Source organism: Serinus canaria, chromosome 4, assembly GCF_022539315.1.
Source record: "Serinus canaria isolate serCan28SL12 chromosome 4, serCan2020, whole genome shotgun sequence".
Lineage (NCBI taxonomy): Eukaryota > Metazoa > Chordata > Aves > Passeriformes > Fringillidae > Serinus > Serinus canaria.
Window position 1 is genome coordinate 36,631,116 of NC_066317.1, and position 16,630 is coordinate 36,647,745.

Here is a 16,630-nt window from a genome sequence, read left to right on the forward strand (position 1 = left end):
CACAGAAAACAAACCCAAACAATCATGTTTACCTGAAGAAATTCAGAAGCTGGAGTGACTGGAAAACACCAAGCAACTGCTGTGTCCTTTTCTAAACAGGAGCTCAAGCCCATTAGTACAACCCAAATACTACTCTTCATAAAACATGAAGAGAAGAGGTGGCTGAAGTACAGACTGTGTGCTGCTGCTTTGGGGGAATGAAAAAGACAAAATATGAGAGAACACAAACTTTTTCATCCAGAAAAGAGGAAACTTGGTTTAGATCTGAACTGCATTTTCACTGCATCCCATTGCTATCCTTAAGAACTCCATAGAATTACTTGAGCATCATGACAAAGCCATACTATCAGCACAAAAACCTGAGAGCTGTGTTGCCAATTACAGCAGATACAACACTGTAAACATAAAAAATGAAAGGCTCATATCTCCTTTTTACAGATTTCTCCCTGAATGCTGTATCTACCCAGGATCTACACAAACCATACAACATGAAGTTACAACTCATAACCAAAGTTAGTTTCATTCAGATTTCTGGAGTTCTCATAATCCCTGCTAATAGCCTGATAACCCAACAAAGACTTGAACCAAAAGTCTGTTTCAAAATGCAATGCAATGACATCTTTAGTGGCACAACAGGGAAAAATGAGAGTGTCTTAAAACACTTCTCATAGTTGAGCTCTGGCTTTTGACATCCATTCTACTTAAAAGTTACATATTTACACACCATTTGCCTTCTCTAATAATGAAGCACAAAAGTTCCTTTAAAAGAGCTTGAATGCACAAAAATCTATACAAATCAAGTTATTTGAGTAAATGAATGATGCAATCTTTCATTTCTAACATCATGAAAACGATTGTTTATTCTTAATGTGTTAAAAATGGTTTCATTGAAGTGTTTTGCCTTTTCTAGTAATTGAAAATACTACTCCTATGTTAGAAAGTTATTCTAGCATGCAGACTTGCATGTCTGGATTTCCAGAGAATGGAATTACTGGTCAGGGATTAAATATCAATCAGTATCTCTGCACATAACAGACATTCTCCATATAACATGCATTTAAAAGCATCAAAAGTTACTCAGATACTTAAGTGATCATAAAATTCTAGTTTTCTAACTTTCTCAGTTCTTGAAAAAAATAACACAGTAATGTTAAATCTGTACCCCTTTGTTATGCACCACTGGGCAGTCACTTCTCATAAAGGGGATAGATTCCCCTCCAGCTACAATTCTGGTATCAGTCAATTCTGCTGTCACATTATCACATGAACAGGCTTGATCTGCTTAACCAGTCCATCTAAGCACTGACAGCAAAGTTCTACCCAGAAGGGAAGTAGGTATGACCAACAGGCTTACAAGTAAATTCAATATGAGTTTTGCTAGAAACATAGTAAGTTTATTTACAGTATTTGTTGCAGTCCTCTTTGGAAACCTAACATAACTCAACTATTAAGAGTATTACAGAAGATTCCAAAATAAGTCATGTGTGTACTTAGAGACATTACTAAACCCAGAAACGTGTCAGACAGCAGGCACACACAGCCCGCTGACAGATGAACTCTAGCAAATCTTGTCCCCGAGAAGTTTAAAAAGTTACCACCTCCAGCTGCCCATTCCATTCCTCAGCTGAAGGTTCCTGCCCCTCTCTCTCCCTTGCTGGAAATCAACAGGAAAGAATGTGTACTGGTACACTCCTCAGTTCAAAATCTGGCAATTTCAACTGTTAATAAGTTTAAACCAACCTTGTTGGACTTTACAGTGAAAAAGCCATTCACACTCACCCCCTACAACTCATTCTGTGACAAGGCAAATGACTCCCTGGAAAAACTCGAGGAAAACTATGAAGAGAGCGTAACATCAAAATGCACATACACACTGCCTCCTCTTAAGGATACTTGGGCATAATTTTTATGGCCTTATGTACTAACACAGGTGTATGAGTGAATCTTGGGAAGAATCTCCTGATTTTGCACCTCTTTCCCTTTCTGTAGTTCCTTTCTTGGGTCTAAGCAATTTCTTTCATTGCCAACCATGTCTACAGAACACAGATTCCCTCTGTGGCAACTAACTCAACCTCTTAGGATTGCGGTACCACAGGAGCTATGCTTCTGGTATTTCAACTAGCTTGACAAACTAACTGCTATTTCTCTAGTAGACAATGCAACCATCTTATTAATCTAAATTCATGTAACAAAACCTGTTATTTTTGCAGTTTTTATAATTAATCTTTTCTTCAACTAACACTAAAAATGTTACCTACTCTTATTAAATAGATGCCTCTAAATAAAAACAATACCTAAGCTGTGAATCTTTTGTCATCAATTTGAATTCCTTTCAAAATTGTTAATTTTATTCTAAGAAATAAGTTACAGGCTGTCTGTAATTTTTTCTTTAACCATTTAACTTTTTTTCTTCAAAAATATTTTTTGTTTCTCAAAACAGTGAAATAATTTGTTTACTTTTATTCCCCCTTTCTCCAAACTTTGTCAGGTTTTCTTCTTGACTAAGTAAAAGTGGTTAAGTGGTTTAATTTTTCTTCTTTCTGTGTAAAGCATATTTTGGTGCCTAAGAATGTTGTTAATAAAAGGAAATTACACAGTCAATAGTAGGGATGAGAGTTAAAGGTTTATTTTGCAAGCTTATGTCATTATATGCTGACTCCCATGGCTAGTGCTTGTAACAGAAAGGAGTTTTCATCCACTAAAATTGGGATTGGCTAAATGCTATCACCATGACAGAGCTAGTAAAACATCTTTTTCTTCAAGCTGAGGCACGACAAGTGTCTGCTCGGTGCTTTTACAAGAGACATAAAAATACCTTGTGATGAAGACTTGCAACTGGCTGAGTGAATGAGGTTAAAACACGGGTGAGGCGGAGCAGTAGCACTCGGGTTTCTAGCCCAGAATGGAAAGCACAATGAAGTGAGAAAGTTTAAGCTAAATCAGTAATGTTCGAATGAATTTACCTAACCTGGCTTCATAGGCCATGAAATGGGCAAACCTCACAGGAGCCAAAAATTAACTATGTTAGGCTCCAAAACACATTGACTTTGGAGACAAAAGCACAGAGCTACATCCCTGTGATGCAGCTTTTATTTTGCCATATATTATGCCACTAAATGAGACAATATAGTAAAATACCAATTTCATTCCGAAATCAAATTAAAAATTAATCAAATTTTAATACAAATTAAAATTCCCTGAGATTTTCTTGCTGAAGGATTCACAATAATACTATAAAGACAAGTGAAAATTTCTTCTTGCTTATCTTCTTATTATGCATACTGTGCAGATCCAAAGTTTAAAAAATGGAGGTGAGGAGAACATTAGAATCAAATGCAGTCCAAAAAGCCTCCTCTCCTTTCTTAGTCACAGCCTTTCCACACCAGCTGTAAAAATGAGCCATCCAGAAGAGGTGTTAACTGAAAGGGGGCTGTTGCAAGAGACAGCTGATCATGGCCACATTTATTTTAATCTTTTATCTTCCTACCCAGAGCTGCCTAAGAGACTGTGTGCTGCTACTGTCTCTTAAAGGATTAACATTTCAACAATTAATAAAAGACAAATACAAGAAAGTATTTAGACATTTAAGGAAAAAAATCAGGAAGTACATACATGTCCCTAGATCAAAAAAAACGTCCTCATCTATCTAGGTGCCAAAATGCCACAGGCACCTAAACTTTCACCTGTAAAATTAGACAGAAACTTAAGAAGGCTAAAGGTGCTGGGCTGAAGTTAACACCTCCCTTTCACTTGAAATTCACAACATATACCTCAAAGCTTCCATCTATGTGTTCAATGTTAGACGCAACATGACTTCATTGGGAAAACAAAAAATTCATAGCAATCTCTGCTGATGGTCAGTGTCAACCCTCGCTATTTTGTTTACAGAAGATGAAAGGAATTGCTCCGTAACTTGAACATCAGAGTAGAAAGATGTCAACCAAAGAAAGCAAGCTACTCTCTTTCAAAAGACTACTTATCATCAGCTGCTGACAAGGATCAATCCTGTTGAAGTGCCAGCACTATAAAAAAAGAACACATGTTTAATAGATCAAGGAGTGCACAAAAACTCATTTTCAAAGTCAGATAATTTTAGGCTGAGGACTGGAGAAGGATGGCATATTCTACATTTCAGACCTGCTGCCAATTCTATCTCTGAATTTTTTTCAACGAGTTTGTGATGAAAAATATGACATTTATTGAAGTAATAGCCAGCCCGAACACTGACATGCCTTGTGCTCTGCTGCTCTGGGCTTAAGGATGCTGCTTGGATGAAATGAATACCATTCCACTGCATCTTGGAAACGGTCTCCCAAACTTTTCAGCTTCCCCAAGCTCCTTCATATTTGTTTCCATAATTCTAGTATTTGCTAAATTCCCAGTAACACAACTCATTTAGCTGTCAGCGACTTTTGACATTAATATTATATCACCATTCTTCACAAAATATAAGATTTTATATCTTTCAAAGAACAAATCTAGAACTTAAGACCAAACAGCTAATGTGAATAATTATATCCCCTCCTTCTTCCACAACTGCCTTATTTCAAGATATTGTCCTATTTTGATTTTGCAAGATGTCAGTCATTAAAAAGCTATAGGTTTCTTTATTCTGAAACAGTAATAGATCAGTCCTTGAACAAATTACACCATCTGTCCTCCCCTGTTTACGGTGCTTTTAAGTGACATTTATTTAAGGTTTCTGCTAAAATAAATCCACACCTCCACAAGCAATAGCCATACTTATTCACTGCCTTAAAAACACATGAATTTGGCTAAGCCTTTTGATTTTGGTCTTTTGCAGGTACCTAACTACTGCTTTGAAAACTTCACTACTTTATTCCTGTAAGTTCTGCTAAAGAGCCATTTTTTAATTAAACAGTTGTTTAGTAGGAAAAACTCTAAATAGCAACTACATGAACTAAAAGCAAGAACAAAGGCAATTAAGCCTTTTTTCTTTTTTTTTTGTAGATATGAGGAAAAATGGTATTCACTTTTGAACAATCCTTTTGAAAGCAGCAGACATTTTATAACTTCTGAAATGAAGCTTACAGTAAAAGCTTCCTTAATGATTCTAGGTCTTCAACTATTTTGGGGAAAAGTACCCACTTTTCAGTAAAAATAATCCAAAATTTCAGCAACAACAAGTTCCAGACCGTAAACCGTGACAATAATTAATATTTTGAATAGCATAAAACAAGCCTTCCAAAGCCCAAAATCTTTACACAGGAAACTCTCTGTGCTGCTGAAACTCTTATGAAATATCAGAAAGGCCAAGAATTAGGAAATGCAAACCAGAAAAGAGCCTACCCTCTTTGGGATTGCGAATGATTTCAATGTGGCACACGCACAGGCACACAAAAACCAACTGCATGCCGGGACACAGGGTCCCCAAAGGAATGTCTCCACAGGCACCTTCACATCTTACAGGCTAAAAAAACATGTGCTGGAGGTACTCAGTATGGGGGAAAACAAAAAGACTCAGTATGATCCTTCTTCTTTTCCATTTCCTACCGTTATCTGCAAAGATTTTTCTTCCCTGATTCATAGACCTGACTCTTGGCTACTGGGAGGAAACGAAACAGCACCATCATTCCAGAACAGAGGTATTTCAGAATGGTCTGGCAGTGGCCACCTTCTCCTCCCTGTCCCTTCGGTCACCATGAGGCTTCCAGCCTTTCAGACTCCTGCATCTGAGCTCCTGCCCCTACTCCCAGCGTTTGCAGCACCGGAACTTCAGGGCAGGGAAGGGGAAATCCAACATAACTGAATCACTGCTGACACCTGTTGGCAAGCCCCAGAAATCCCCGTTAATCGGCTCCGGTATAGTTAACACACACGAATACAGCGGTTGGGAACACCAAAAAGAGCGGCCCTAAAGCACTGCAAAAACTCTCATTCCCCTGGGCTCTCACATGGATAATGCTGCAGGTCCGGGAAGCAGGAATGGGCACCAAATAGGGGCTCCGGGAGGAGTTAGGAATCACTTCACTACATACGCTGATCTCAGCTGGTACCAATTTAAATTGAAATTTCCACGAAATTGGTGGGGGTAAGGTGAAAGGCTGCCTCACGCTGCCAACGGTGTGGGATCACCATGCCAAAGAAAAAGATTCCAGGAACAAGGCCAGCTACTAAAGGAAACTTCTAGGCAAGAACACTGACATACTGAGCACGTGTGTAACAAAGTGAAACTGAATAGAAACATCCTCTCGGAAGCAAGGGAGTGAATGGCAACTCCCAGTGAAAGCAAGATACAGACATCAAGTGGAAATACAAGCCTCCGCCTAAAACTTATTTACGCTTTACTACAAGAATGCAAAGTCCAGCAGAGCGACAGATGCCCCGTGAGAAAGAGCACCGGGGGCGGCGGCAGGCAATGAACCCACCCCGCCTTGCCCGCCTCACCGCGGCCGCCATGGCGCGCCCCGGCCCGGCGCCGGCCCCGCCCATCTCCTGGCGGAACGGGGCGGGGTTGACGAGGGGGGCGCGGTCTAGGGGCGGCTGGGCGGGCTCCAGAGACGCCACGCCCCCCCTCGCGGCGGTCGCGCGCGCGCCCCCGCCGCCGCCCGCCCGCTTCCTGCCGCGTCCGCGCGCCCGCCCCGCCCGAGCAGCGGCCGCAACCCCGGCCGGGCCCAGCGGGGAGATGAACACGGTGCTGTCCCGGGCCAACTCGCTCTTCGCCTTCTCGCTGAGCGTGATGGCGGCGCTCACCTTCGGCTGCTTCATCACCACTGCCTTCAAGGAGCGCAGTGTGCCCGTCCGCATCGCCGTCTCCCGGGTCACGCTGTGAGTGCGGCGCGGAGAGGGAAGGAAGGGAGTGGCGGGGGAGGGCCGCATCGGGCCGGGCGGCAGCCGCTGCCCGCTGGGGAGGTGCAGGGTTCGGGAGCCGAGAGCAGAGGCCGGGGCGGGTGAGGGGACGCTGACGGCCGGCAGGGGCGGCCGGCGCCTCGCGCGGCGCTCGGGGCTCGGGGCTCGGCCTCCTGCGCTCCGGGCGGGCCAATGGGGGAGCCCCACGACGGCGCGGCCGGGCGGGAGCCGGGGCGGCGCTCGGGGAGCGGCCCGGCCGCCTCGGCCCCGCACCTCCCCGGGAGCGGAGCTGGCTGCTGCCCGCAGTTGGGGAGAGACAGGGACCTACAGGAACGTGGAGTTTATCCTATGAACATTTATCCGATCGTAGTACCTTTTCCTTTTAATTAGTAGCCGTCTTGGGTTTCTCCATCGATAACGTAGCATGCCTTCTGTCCTGTGGTAGAAAATTTCTTCTCTGCGAAATGCGCCAGGTGTAGGACACAATACCACATCCTGTGCTGGGGAACCGTTTTTGGCCTTGGTTCGGGGTGGGGTTTTTTTGTCTAAAAGGAGACTTCCTCATAGAGGATTTACATTAAGCTAAGGATGTGTGATATGGAGGGCAGTAGTTTCACAAACATTTGAGCAGCTGTTACAGCCACCTATGAGTGAAGGTCTTTGCTCCCGTTTTTGCCACGTGGTTCTTTACCAGAGTTCCACAGGGGAATCTGGCTCATAGGACACTTTACTGAGCTGGTTTAAATCAGCTCTTGCTTTTTTGTTTGGTTTTGGCTCAGATTAGGGAGCTAAAGCAGCACACTTTTGGAAGTGTTTAGTGCCAGGTTGGATGGATCTCTGCACAACTTGGTCTAGTGAAAGGCGTCCCTGTCCATGTCAGGGAGGTTGGATCGTTAAGGTCCCTTCCAACCTAGCCCATTCTGTGATTTGGTGATGATTCTGTGGAGCTTTGGAACCACCCAAAGGTAAGTGTCACAAGTGGATGCCTAATAACACGACTTGAAAGGAAGAATGAATGCAGTAGAAAGACTGCCATCACCTTTCAGATGGGTTTAATACCACAGGAAAAAACCGAAAAACTTGTATTCATGCTACGCTGAGGATTGCAAAAGCACAAACTTGACATAAAAGCATGTGTTCGAGTGTTATGGTGAGCTTAGCATATATAGGGTGGGATACTAATGCCTGATTTGGGTGAAATATGTATTGCCAGTCCCTTCTGTGATGCACAGATCTGGTGTTACTGGGCGGTGCTACACTTAATCTGCTTCTCTTGAATGTCTGAGAAGTTCAGGAGACCCCAAGCTTAAGGCCTGCTACTCTATCTGACTGACAGTGGTTAAGAGATGAAGTCAAGTGCTTGATAAGGTTTGCTGCTTAAAAAGAGACTGCTGTTTGCAAAGACATGGAAATTCATACCAAGGCTGAAATTGTGAAGCTTTGGTAGTGTTTTTCTTAACTAATATTTCCAAAAGTGTTTTCTTCACTTGTAATTTTTTTTTTTTTTGAGATTACTAAACTTGGTTTAAATGAAATTATGTTTTAATTGACTAATTTCTGAATTGGAATAAATATAACTATGAAGTTCATAATAAAAAAAAATTTGTTCCATGTGGAATTGAGGTTCATAGTTGATGGCCACCTAATTCTTTATGGTATTCCTCTCTGTAAATGGTAAGTGTGGTCAACTGATAAGCTTTATGAATACATATGGAAATATCTGCTGTATGTCTATTATTTTCCAGTTGTTCTTTCCATTTTGGTTTTGTTTGGCAATGTGAGGTACTTTTCCAAATGTAGGTTTACAATAAAGCCTTCCAAAATGATACAATTTTCCAGAATGTAGATGAAAATAACTGTTTTCTTCATGCTGTTATTTAAATTTATCACAGGAATAAATCTTGACATTTTTGTGAACCATGCATGTGAACTGTTGTATTGGAATGGTCAGAGCACGAGAGACTTTGTTTTTTCAAGGACAATTGAGAAATAATATTGAACGTGGTTGCCAGCAGACTGCTATGCTGATGGTGTCCCAATCAGTTTTGCAAATATGGGGATGCTAAAACATATTTTACTAAAATGAAATGCTTAGATTTAGATACAGATAGATCAGTTACAGATTTTTAACAGGAAAAAGTCAATAGGCTGCTTATATGTCTTAGACACTGTGGTGTCAAGGCCTGATATTTAAAACTGGGACACCATAATTTCTGGAAGGTAGGTGTTAGTTTGTAATGTTGATTGCATTCTAGCCAGAAGTATATAAAGCAAAATACAGAAAATGGATGAGGGAAATATCTAATAAAACCCATAATTTATGTCATGTTTAAGATATAAATAATGAGAAAGAATAATCTTGTGTTGTGTTTTGTTTTCTCCTAGAAAAAATGTAGAAGATTTCACTGGACCTAGAGAAAGAAGTGATCTGGGATTCGTCACATTTGACATTACTGCAGATATCCTTAATGGAAAAAATGGTTTGCAGACTTTTTGGAATAAGAACACTTTGATGCTATTTTTGTTGCCTTATAATCTTCAGATATTCAGGACATGGGGAAAACTAGCAATTTGTCAAAAAAAAAAATTAAAGCAGCTAAAAGTAGTATTTTGCATAGCTATAGCAGTGAAATAGAACTTAAACCAGCTCTTTAGTCTCTAGTAGATGACAAGTTGTTTAATGCCTGTTTTTGAAATCAGTCTCTGTTGTTAAGTGCACTGTATCTAACAATGGGGATTGCAGTTTAACATCTAGACATTATTACTTTCAAGTGAAGTTTGTATCAGTGGTTTAAGGAGTGGATTAATGGTAGGGTTTATATAGCATATTGGTTTGAATGTCATACCTAATCTAGGAACTGCACCTTTCAAGCTCAATTTGTTGTGAGGTTTTCAAAGTCCTGACTGTTTAATAGTTGCATAGAAGTACCTGTCATTTTCTAAAAATAAAAAAGGCATTGTAATAGTTTACTTGCTTAGATGTTAAACACTCTGGTCTTTAGTATTGAATAGTATGGAATTCATTGGGAAGCATGCGGTTTACTGAAAGATGTATCACGTTGTTTTTTGGCCTCTTTCTCAATTGCTGTTGCAGTTTTGCTGGGGGTTTTTTGTATTTCTTTGCTTCCCTGCAAGTCTGAATTTAGGCTCTTGAAAGAATTTATCTGCAGAAGTCAGTACCAAATAATAAGTGGCATGTTCAGGTGATTATACTAAACCATGTTTTGCAGCTGGTCTGAGAATCCTGGGATTTTTCCCTGTCTGCTGGTTTTTGTCACTGTTAGGCAAGGCACTGATCACCTCTGTGTTTTGGTTTCACCCTTTTGAAGAACACTGTCTTGTGTGAGCAGACCACACAAAATAAAACCCTTGATACAAATGCTAGATAAACAGGCTAATCAGATTTTGCAGGTCTGTTTGCACAGGAATAAGGATTTATTTTTTAATCAACTGGAAGCAGGAGAAGTAAGTTCCTAAGTCTTGAGTTTTGCCTCTGAAATTCTTATACATATTAAAACTGGAGACTGAAATTCTAAAGTAGATCACGGACCTGTACACACATTGTGTATAGAGAGAAGCAGAGCAAGGTAGGACAGGACCTCTAAAAGAAAAGTTCTTATACAAGGATTAGTCTGCAACATGGGGGCATAAAGATTCCGTGTTTGAATGACTTCTACTAGTAACAGCCTTTTTTTTTAAATAATGATTCTGAATGACTCTTTCATGTGTGGCATAAATAAGGCTTGCAATATTTAGAGCTGTAAAAGTCTGGTAGGGTTTTTTGTTCAAGATTTATGAAGAGGTACATGAACTGTCTTAACTACCAGAAAAAAGTTGTGAGTCCTGGGAGAAGTTAAATAAAATGGCAGTTAGAAAAAGGAACTAGGCAAAGGAAAAGGGAGCATATAGTTTTCACAGTCTCCTTTAAGCTTATTTAATTAATTGTTAACTTTTGCAAGTGATAAGAAATCCTATCAGGGAGATCTTCAGAATCTTATTTGATATTTTGAGCCAGATGATAAAAAATCTTCAAGTTAAATATTTCTACCTATTCTTGCAGTGCCAGGAGTTAAATATTTAATTCTTTCTTTTCTTGCTCTTTGAATTAGTAGCTGAAAAATATGTGTCTTGGGATGAATGGAAAAAGGAAAAACAGATTTTGAGGCTAGTTAGGGAATCTGTTTATTCTTTGAGATAATGGCAAATAGAATAGCAAAGAGGACTAGGAAATAAAAGATTTCAGCTAATCTCTATTGTGAATTAAAAAGTGTTTTCCTTAGCAATCACACGTGTTTGGTAAATAAACAGACTGTTGTCAGTAGAGAATCAAATTTGCTAATTTTTGGGGTCCCTTCCAATATGAAATACTTCCTGTATTCTATTTTTTCTAACATGTGCATTAAAGGCTCTTTGAATTCCCTATGCTTCACCAATTTTATATTTCTATATTGTTTAACATTGTATTTGGATGCAAGGGTTCTCTGATATTATAAAAAATTGCCTTGAGGATATATGTGGAAGAATTCTGTTGTGACTTTGATGTTTAAGGTTTTATAATAGGTTGTCTAGCAGAGGATTCTGGTTCCTAGGTTGCAGTGTCAAATATAGAACTCTTAAATTATTGGAGGAGAAATAGCTGCTAGATTTCATAAGTAGTAAAAAGAAATACCCACCTAAAAACCTGTCACTTTATTATGACTAAAACTTGTGTTCAAACTGCTGGCAGTGCTTTGATTTATGAGTAAGATGAGGTATTTGAAAGGTAAGAGCTCACTGTAATGATTATAGACTACTTAGATCCAGTAAAAATAAAACAAGGTTATGTAAGTACAGTATGGTATTTTTCTTAACTTGCATACATCTGCAGAGTATATTTGATTGGAATGTTAAACAATTGTTTCTATATTTGTCTGCAGAATATTCAACAAAAAACAATGTAAGTATTAAAAAGAGGTTTGAAGCAATTACTCATTTTAGTACTGCAGCTATTTTTAAACATTCTGTAGTTCTTCTGAGAAGAGTTAAGGCCACCAGCATTTCCTGTTAGCCTGCACTGGTCTTAGTAGCCTTCATGATTATTTTCTTGACTGTTAAACTGTCGGCTGGGAAGTTCACCTCTATAAAACTTAACTTGATATATGCCCAGTAGAATGGGAGAAAAATAATACATGCCTTGTGTTGTAGTATACTTATAACAGTATACTGTAAATGAGTTTTTTCATTTTACTTTTTTTTCTAAAATTCTGCAGTTGACTGCTGTTAGAAACAAGAGAGAGTGGCTTCTGGGCCGGTCTGATGTGGTGTGTGTTTAGATCACATTAGATCCTACCAATTACTGTAGCCCCATAATTCATTTAAGTTACCTTGTCATGCTTCTCAGAATAATTTGCCTTGCTGCTTTAAATTAGTTGCTACTGAGGATTCCCTTTGGGATAGCTGAAAACCCTTTTTACCGATCTGATAAAAGCTATGTGGAGCAGCCTTTAAAAAAATTGCTTTCATGAAACACCATGCCGCCATGGTACCACTGAATTCTAGTTAAAGCTGCTGTGATTATATTGCAAGGATATGGTGAGAGCTTGGGGCTTTTCTTAACTTGCTGTACAAAACTGTCCTTTCTTTTTTTAACTTGTTTCTTTTTTTAAGTACCTTAGTTATATTAAACAAGATGGTGGACATTGTGTTTGTACTAGATTGTACAGTGATTTTATTGTATTGTTCCATATTTTAGATTTTTCCTCCACGTAACTCAACACTTCTCACAAATACTGAGAAGCATTTTTCTAAATTGTTCTATAAATTAATAAACAAGACTGTTTAGCATCTACTTGAAAGAACTTTACACTTAAGAGTGTAAAGAATTTACACATTAGAGGGTAAATTCCAGTAACATAAGAACTTGGGATCTCACTTTTTCAACTGTTAATAAATTTTTTGGGGGTTATGCTTGCAATTCAAATAGAGATTTGAATTAAAGTTGGAAAAATGTTAAGGACATAAGCAGAGTCATGATAACTCAGTTTAAGTCTTTTATTTGAAACAAAGTCTAAATACTGTTTTAAAAGTGACTTACTTTTACAATTCAGAAGGAAACCCCTTTATGCTTGGTAATTCTTCTACGGCATATGGCTTCTTTTTAAATGTCTTTCTTGTGTTTTAAGATATTCCTTGTTGTTTCCATTTATCCCATGCCACACTTCACTGTGTAGTAGTATTACATTACCCCATTGTGAACTGTTATTTTGTTAAATTAGTTATGGATTGCAAGCCTGTACTTCAGGGGTTTTAGATGAATAGTGCAATGAAGGTCCAGTGTCTAAATGTGATCTGGTAAGATACCTTGCTGACCTAATTTTACAATTGATATTTTAGGCCCTAAATCAGGTGGTCCTTTGGGACAAGATCATGTTGAGAGGAGATAACCCAAGGCTGTCCTTAAAAGACATGAAGTCAAAGTACTTTTTCTTTGATGATGGAAATGGTCTCAAGTAAGTAAATATTTGTTTTATTACTGGTACTCATGATATCTTGATTTACTTACATACTTAGCATTTAATACATGTGTTCATTGGTGTGGTAAGGTGTACCTATATTCTGTCAGATACTCTGCCATTTCTATTGCATCTTTGATTGTTAGAAGATGGCCTCGGGGTACAAGATATCGTATGTCTTCTGTAGACTAGAAGGTGCACTGCTATTATGAGCAACAGGCTTCTGGGTTTCTGCCTTCAGTCTGTGTAATATTGGTTCTGTGATGCACTCAACTCGAAAGGAGTCAAGTTAAAAAAAAGATAGGCAGTAACTACCTAAAATTAAACAGCTTGTTGTTTCTGGACCAGATAAAATCTGTATTGTAATTTATTTAATGCTACTAACTGTTAATTAAATCACTTAACTTGAGTATTTGTGCTGATAGTCTTCGTTGCTTTTTGCAGGGGAAACAGGAATATCACCTTGACTCTCTCCTGGAATGTTGTACCAAATGCTGGCATTCTACCTCTTGTAACAGGATCAGGACATGTGTCTGTACCTTTCCCAGATACCTATGAAACAACAAAAAGTTATTAAATTATAGTACTGAATCATAAGCAAAATATTTTTATACTTGTATATTGTGGATACATTTTATTGCAATTTCTTCTTGCATCCCATACAACTTTTCATTGAATGGAGCTTAATTTCCTCAGGATAGTAGCATAGGAAAAGGAAATGAAAATTCAGGGTTTGGGTTTTTTTTTTATAAAACATTGAAGCTGAAACTTAAGGGAAAGGTAAATTGCAGAGTAATGGTTTTGAGGGGGGAAACTGAGGATTTTTTTTTTCCCTGGCCATTTAAGTATAGAACTCCCTTTCTTTTAAATAAATATTTTTAAACCAGAAGATAGTCTTCCTGTGTTTGGGCTTTTTAAGTACTGTGATTGTTATTTATTTTGTGTAGAACTCAAATATACCTTCAGTTGGTTTCTGGAAGTGCCTGAAGGAAATGGCTGTTCCATTTTAGGGCATTTTTTAAAATCCATATGCAGTATGTTACAGTAGACTAAGCTTGGTCCTTTCTAGGACTGTCAACAGCTGCTTGGAAAACTGATAGTTCATTATCTGTCAGTCAGCCTCAAATCTTGAGTGCCACTGATGTAGCCCACATTCAGTTCTGTATTACAAATCATTTTAATAACTGCTTGCAGTGCAGCAAACTGGAAGAATAAAAAGAAATCTGTTCAGTATGAGTCTTACTTCTTTAAGCATAAGACATTAGGCTAGGCCAGTAAGAAAAGTAAAAGCTTTAGGTAAAGAAAGGCTTTCTGAAATGGAATCTCTAGATTTTTCCTGGGATCTGTTCATCAGGAAGGAACATGCTTGTTCCATAAGGGGCTGAGACAACTGATACCAGAGGGCACCTTCCACAGGAAGATGTTCCCTAAACAGTCTGGGTAAACCTTTGCAAAGCAGAGGATTTCCCTGTGGTAAGATAGAGTAATTGAGGCAGATTTAGCAACTTGAGTGTCAGTGAGTCTACCTGCAAGGCTTGCTGAGTTGCATGAACCAGGAAAGGTAGCAAGCAGTGTGCAGCAGCTTCAGGCAGCACCTCTGTGGAAAAAGTGGCCTCTCTGTGGCTGCACATCCCCATGTGTGTGCTCCTTCCCTCAGCTCCAGCTGGGAATGCTGTTGGGGTTGGGAGGAGGAAAGGAGCAGGGTACCAGGTTCCCCTCTAGGCAATATTAAGGGTTTGCAGTGGGTGAGTGGTGCATTCAGGCCATGCTATCGCCCTCCTGGCACAGTCCCTGATTTACATGTGTATCTTCAAACAAAGCATGACAAAGGGAATTCATTGCCAGACAGGGAATGTTTTGGATGTACTGGGGACTTGGAGAAAGGAGAAACTAAAACTCAGGTTTTAATACTGGAAATGAGGAAAAAAGTACGGAAAAATGATGAGAACTGCATTGTGAAAACCCTTACAAAAGAAGAGATGCAAAAGATGGGAGCAGAGTATCCCCCTTTGCTTTGAGTTCACCTACGAGCTGATTGATTTTGAAGGAACTAACTTGCTTTTTAAAAGGTATCTTTAATATTTATGAATTATGCCTAAGTGACTATTTAATACATTCTTCATGTTAATGTATTAATCAAAAAGGTCTTTAAAAAATTCTCAAAAGGTGCTTTGTACAAACAAAATTTTGTTTAACTGCAAAAACTAAAAAATTTTTTTCAGGTAAATGTTGTAGGAGAATTTGTCATTTGTATCCAGCATATTTGCATGAATTTCAGTTCTCTGAACTTGTGCTGTTTTCCACAGAGTAGTATAATCAGAACTTTGAAACACATACTGTTTTTCCTGTGCTTTGATATCAGTTGTATATATGGCTCCAAAAACTGTTAAAGAGAACTTAAAACTGTCATAGAGAAGGAAAACAAAATATTTTTAGAGATAATTGGGCAAAGTTGTGGATTTGTTTTGCTAATTACTGAATAAGTGGTTGGTTTTTTCATAAATTATGTTCTTGAATTGTTTACTGAAGCGTTTCTTGTGGCTTGGCATTCAACCATTTCCCTGCATTCCTTTGGCAGTACTCTTCCAATGAATAGAATGTCTGCCTATTAAAGAGAAGCTTTAACTACAGAGACAAGGATCTGCTGTCACAGAGCATCAGGGAGAAAGCTACTTTCTGTCCTACAAAATGGTATATTCCTCCCAGCAGACAGTAGCAGAATTTCAAAATACAGAAACAGTAGCTTTCAAATGTGGTGTTTGATACTTTACTAGTGTTTCCATGTGAAGACAAATTATGTTTGAGGTAAGCATTTTAGAGGGATGAAGAGGAAACCATCACAGAGTTCAAATTCTTGGAGAGAAGAACTTTTTATCCTGAGGAAAAAGCCAGCATAGATCAGCATTTGATGCTGTAATAGCTTGGGTTTTGCTCCTGAGCCACTAAGTGAGATAGGGTTTTGGTTCAGAGTTTAAGGAGCCAAGTTCCTCAACTGATCTCTATAAGAAAAAGTAAAAGCCTTTCCAAAAGTCAAATGGCTACTGTATTTTGTTGTGACAATTCTCAAATTGTTTACAAAAAGAATGTGCTTTTGTTGAAACTAATGGCATTTACTTCCTGTTGTCTCACACGTCTCACATGTCTCATGAGGTACCTGTATTGCTCACAGCTGAGTGTTCTCTTAGCTGTGTGGCTGACCAAGTAGTGATGGTTTATGGAGTAATATGTATAAACAATGTATTCCCAGGCAAGTGATGTACTTCATGGGGAGAGGGTGAACTGAAAACACTAAAGATACAATAATTTTCAGATGATAATTTTTAAGTGAA

The 16,630-nt window shown here is 38.9% G+C and overlaps 2 protein-coding genes across 4 annotated transcripts in view; one reads left to right on the forward strand and one right to left on the reverse strand.

Moving 5' to 3' along the window:
- ASB5 (ankyrin repeat and SOCS box containing 5) overlaps positions 1-6,841 on the reverse strand; it is a 40,235-nt gene extending 33,394 nt beyond the window's left edge. The window contains exons 1-2 of one of the 3 annotated variants that reach the window (XM_050973707.1): positions 6,715-6,802; positions 33-187 (exon numbers count right to left, since the gene is read on the reverse strand). The gene's annotated coding sequence lies outside the window, so the exon portion shown is untranslated. Of the gene's footprint in view, positions 1-32; positions 188-6,714 lie in introns of all 3 variants that reach the window. The other 2 variants (XM_050973708.1, XM_050973706.1) reach the window with 2 other exon arrangements.
- On the forward strand, positions 6,567-14,190 carry SPCS3 (signal peptidase complex subunit 3). The gene is made up of 5 exons (XM_050973709.1): positions 6,567-6,789; positions 9,196-9,269; positions 11,670-11,746; positions 13,183-13,298; positions 13,746-14,190. Exons 1-5 carry the CDS (start codon positions 6,647-6,649, stop codon positions 13,876-13,878), a joined length of 543 nt encoding a protein of 180 aa, XP_050829666.1. The 5' UTR covers positions 6,567-6,646; the 3' UTR covers positions 13,879-14,190.
- The last annotated feature ends 2,440 nt before the right edge of the window (positions 14,191-16,630 follow it).